The 4,850-nt window shown below is 36.6% G+C and overlaps 1 protein-coding gene across 1 annotated transcript; it reads right to left on the bottom strand.

Annotated features, from left to right (window-relative positions):
- Positions 1 to 2,755: 2,755 nt before the first annotated feature.
- Positions 2,756 to 3,199, bottom strand: LOC120354275. Its single transcript, XM_039441177.1, has one exon. It carries the CDS (start codon positions 3,197 to 3,199, stop codon positions 2,756 to 2,758), a length of 444 nt encoding a protein of 147 aa, XP_039297111.1.
- Positions 3,200 to 4,850: the final 1,651 nt, after the last annotated feature.

Genomic DNA, 4,850 nt, shown 5'->3' with positions numbered 1-4,850 from the left:
TGTTCTACTGTTATTTTTATGCTTGTTGCTCTATATTTTATTAGCTCGTTGATATTTTGTGTAATTATATTCTATATTTACTTGAATGGTGTACCCTTTATTTATTATCCTATCTCCATGCATGACCAATCTTGTTATAGTCTATTCTATTACCAGTATTGACATATTATTAAGATCACCAACCAGCTATATTCTTCACCAAATAAGTTGGATAAATCAGCGATATTCAGCATTGATTATCAAATCTTTGGAAATATTATGTTCCCAAGATTTATACAAATTATCCAGTACCAACACATCTGATTTGAAGAGTCTCAAAGGTCATAGTATTACGTTGCAGCAACATAAATTAATAGAATTTATAAGGTATTCTGATAGAGTGTCACCTTTGATTCCACCTGGTATCATTTTTCATTGCTGACCACTTTGGCAAATGGTGGCGGGTGGCATTAGTGACGGTACTGCATCGTCTAGTATGATAATTAGAGCCCTTATATCTATCTATCTCTACTGCATCTATATTTTTGTGGAGTACACCAAATCAGTCACAAGAATTGTGAACTGTTAAAGCGGCCGACGTTTGCAGCCAGTGAAAGCAGAGAACTATTTGAGCTCCTGGAAGAGCTGGTAAGAAATTGGTATTATTTTTCCAGGAATCAAAAAAAGTATTATACATTATCCAAATCTTTGCTCCACCGACTGCGGCCAAGCAGGGCACACGTTATAGAGAAAATAACGTTACAAATGATACAAAATAGAAAATACTGTTGTATAGGCCACTAGAGCTGAAATTCGGGTATCAATCATTGTCAATAGAAAAAATGGTACCTTTTCTTCCCTTTCCAATCAAAAAAATGTTTGTACCCCTTTCATTTCGTGTTTTTGTGGTGGGAAGTGTAATTTCCATTACAGTGGAAAATGATGAAAAAATCATTGAAAATCGTGATTGAAACGGTTCATTGATTACAGAAAGAGGTTTTCCACCTGATCTAAGAAAACATAATTTTGGACCCTTCCTCATCATAAGTTATTTGAGTTTAAAAGTTCAGTATCAAATCTTGTGATACAGTAGTGATCATTCCTATCTCCAATTATCATAGCTTATTGGCAGTTGAATTCTAAATATTCACATCAATACTAATAAAATCTGATAATTTCATGATCTATTTCGATCAAAACTGATGGAAAAGTATTATATCGATTGGAACACGAAATTCAGGAAGATTCGACTTAGACAGTCTTATTGAGTATAGGAGCCTTAGAAATAGAGTAAAACAACAGTTACTTAACTCAAAGATCATGTACCTGAATTGATTCAAGACTGACAACAAACAAGACTCTTCATCACTATGGCATGGTATAAAAGAATTCGGTCTTGGCAAACAGAAATCCCAAATCCAAATTGACTTACCTCTAGAACAACCATTTCATTTCACATTCAAATCAGCGCGATGAGTCGGCAATAAGAAATCATTCCAATGGCCTTAATGATAGAATAACAAACCTCAACATATCATTAGAAGATCAATTCCATTTTCTTCCAATTTCAGAATTTGCAGCTTTCAAAGCACCAGCATATTCATAGCAATGCCACTGGGGCAGAAAAAATTCCAATCAAATTCATCAAGGAAATGCTCTTTACTGTTCTACCAACTATCACATTCATTTTCAATGAGTCTCTTGAGAACGGTTCTTTTCCTGAAAGTTGGAAGACAGCTCTAGTTGCTTTTAAATAAGGTTACATCTCCCAATAGAGTTGAAGACCTTAGACCTATTAGTATTCCATCCGCATCACTAACATCATTTAGTCTTCCAGTACTTGAAAGACTTGTACATGCACAAGTTACTGATTTCCTTGAGTAGGAAAAGAAGCTTCATAACATTCAGTCCGGTTTCTGTGAATCCCATTCGACAGGAACTGCTCTTCTACGTGTCACTGATGATATAGGTTGGCAATGCATCAAAGAAAATGTAGAATCTCGACTATTTTTGACTTTTCTGAAGCATTTGATACTGTTGATCACAAAGCTCTTCTAAAAAAATTAGCTGTTCTTGGTTTCAGTCATCAATCTATTTGGTTCAATTCATAATAATCTTACACAGATAAAAACAATGTGTCTCTCTTGGCAAGAACAAGTCAAATTGATTGAATGTTCCAGATGTTCCTCAAAGTTCAATTTTAGGCCCTTTTTACTCTGTATGTGAATGACGAAATTTCTATAAAATCTTCTAGTTTACATACTTATGCAGATGACCTTCAAATTTATGCAAGTTGTCCTATAACGAAACTTGATGAAACCGTGCAAAAAATGAATCATGACATAAGTTCGAAAGTGGAATGGACAAGGCAAAACGGCCTCAGACTCAACCCAGCCAAAGCACAACCCATTTATTATTGGTTACTCACGTTCAGTAAACAATATCGACTTCAACTCGATAGTATTTATAGTTTGAGTATTTTTTACATTTGTAACTCAATAGACAGATATGTTTTATTGAACATATTGTTTTCATCGTTAATCATTATTATACAGAGTTGAAGTGTAAATCTAGTTCAGTGTTTTATTGAAGAAATTGTTATTAAAATATTGTTACTATCGCTCACCAGCACATCAATATAATTTTTCTTTATTGTATTTCAGTGGATTCATAGTAGAATTATTTTAGACGATTTTATATTAGATTGCAAACCATAGAAATCAAAATTATCTGGGTTCTTCTTCTTTTTCTTCTTCTTCATCCTCGCCACTTCCTGTTATGCGGGGTCGGCTTTACCAATCCTGAGGCGCCATTCCTTCCAATTATAGGCATCGTTTGTAGAAAGATCCGAATTTTTCATGTCCTTCTGGACATTCGTCATCCAGGTAGTTTTTGGCCTACCTCTTTCTCTTGTTTGTGTAGCCATGGAGAGGCACTTTTTCACCACGTCATTGTCGGATCCTCGCATAACATGACCATACCATCTCAGCCTGGACTCTTTAAGTTTCCCAGCAATAGGCACTACCTTGAAACTGCCACGTACATGTTCATTACGGATTTTATCTTTAAGGGTAACTCCTCCTGACCACCGCAGCATGCGCATTTCCATGATATGAAGCTTTTGCTCATGTGTTTTCAATGAAGCCCATGTTTTGCCTCCATAGAGTAGAACCGGTCGTATGCATGTTTTGTAGACCCCGCCTTTTGTTCTAATGGGCATTCCTGGATCACAAAGGACACCTGTTAGCTCGCGCCATCTGTTCCATGCAGATGTTGTTCTATGTGTTATATCTGCTGTTATTGTGCCATCGTTTGAAATTAATGACCCTAGGTATTTGAATTGTTCACTCTAGGTAGTATGATGCCATCTAGTTTGAGATCTGGATTTGTCCTACCAAATGTGTCTGGGTCAAAGTTGCACATCATATACTCGGTTTTGGTCCTGCTAATGCGCGGCCCATTTGGTTCAAGAGCTCCTCGCCACTGCTCCAGAGTATCTTGTATTTCTTTTATGCTGTCTGATATCAATGCTACATCATCTGCATACAACAGGTTCCATGGCAGGGGTCTCTGAATCTTCTCAGTGAGGTAGTTCATTGTAATGTTGAATAAAATTGGGCTGAGAGCACTACCTTGATGAACTCCTACTTTTACACCAAAAATCTTTGATACTTACTTCTAACACGTGTTTGTACATTGTCATATATGTCCTGGATGAGATTTATATAGACTTCAGGAATGTTTTGATATTGTAAGGCTTGCCATATTAATGTCCTTGGTACACAGTCGAAGGCCTTTTCAAGGTCTATAAACACCATCCAGAGATTTTGATTGTTTTCTCGGGCTTTTTCCATCAACAGCCTTATTGCGTGAATTGCATCAGTCGTTCCCTTACCTGCAGTGAAGCCGAATTGATTTTCGGTCAGGTTTATTACATTCTGAAGACGTTCGCTTATAATTCGTTCCCATATCTTCAATGTGTGGGAAGTAAGTTTAATACCACAGTAGATGCATAGTGCCGTGTTTGGGACGTTTTTTTATGACTTTTCCCCCCTCCCCCCTCCCCCCGCACCCATCCTACCTTCCCCGCACCTCCCCCGCTCCTGCCGCACCACCCCGCCCCCTTAGAAGAACCTCTCTCTCTCTCTCTCTAGAAGAAGAGGAAGAAGAAGGAGAAGAAGAAGAGGAAGAAGAAGGAGAAGAAGAAGAGGAAGAAGAAGGAGAAGAAGAAGGAGAGGAAGATGATACTCTCTCTCTCTCTTGTTATGCTCTAGTTAATATAGTCATGGCTAATTACATTTAGTCATGCTCAATTACATTTAGTCATAGATAGAAGGAGAGGAAGATGATACTCTCTCTCTCTCTTGTCATGCTCTAGTTAATATAGTCATGGCTAATTACATTTAGTCATGCTCAATTACATTTAGTCATAGTCTATTTGATGATTAATAGTAGAGAGAGATATGTGTGTGAGAGAGAGGTAATCTACTGACAGATTCAAGTGAAACGAACTTAACTGAAACATGTTCTTGACAATGGGTTGTACACACAACGAACGTTATATTTTTAATGTTTCCAAATACACATGTATCTTTAAACTCTCTAGAGAGCGAACTATGATCTTTTACATTTTTTATCGGCAATGTCATATAAGCATTTCCAGAGATCATTAGAATTATTAACAATAGCTAATGATTCATCATTATTTGAACAACCATAATGGAAATGACCGGTTTCTAATGCATCCAATAATTCAAAAATTTCAGATAGAATTGGAAAGTGAAGATTTTCTGTTTTTGTTAATGCAAGATCACTCACCTCATCACCCGTTGAAAATTTAATATTCTTTGCAATTAGATCAAATTCATTGA

This window comes from Nilaparvata lugens, chromosome 14 (genome assembly GCF_014356525.2).
Source record: "Nilaparvata lugens isolate BPH chromosome 14, ASM1435652v1, whole genome shotgun sequence".
Classification (NCBI taxonomy): domain Eukaryota; kingdom Metazoa; phylum Arthropoda; class Insecta; order Hemiptera; family Delphacidae; genus Nilaparvata; species Nilaparvata lugens.
The sequence above is the reverse complement of the archived record's forward strand: the minus strand, read 5'-3'. Positions and strand labels throughout refer to the sequence as shown.

Excerpts from the sequence above, each read along its gene's own strand:
- LOC120354275 (XM_039441177.1), bottom strand. The coding sequence starts at position 3,199 with ATGCCCATTAGAACAAAAGGCGGGGTCTACAAAACATGCATACGACCG.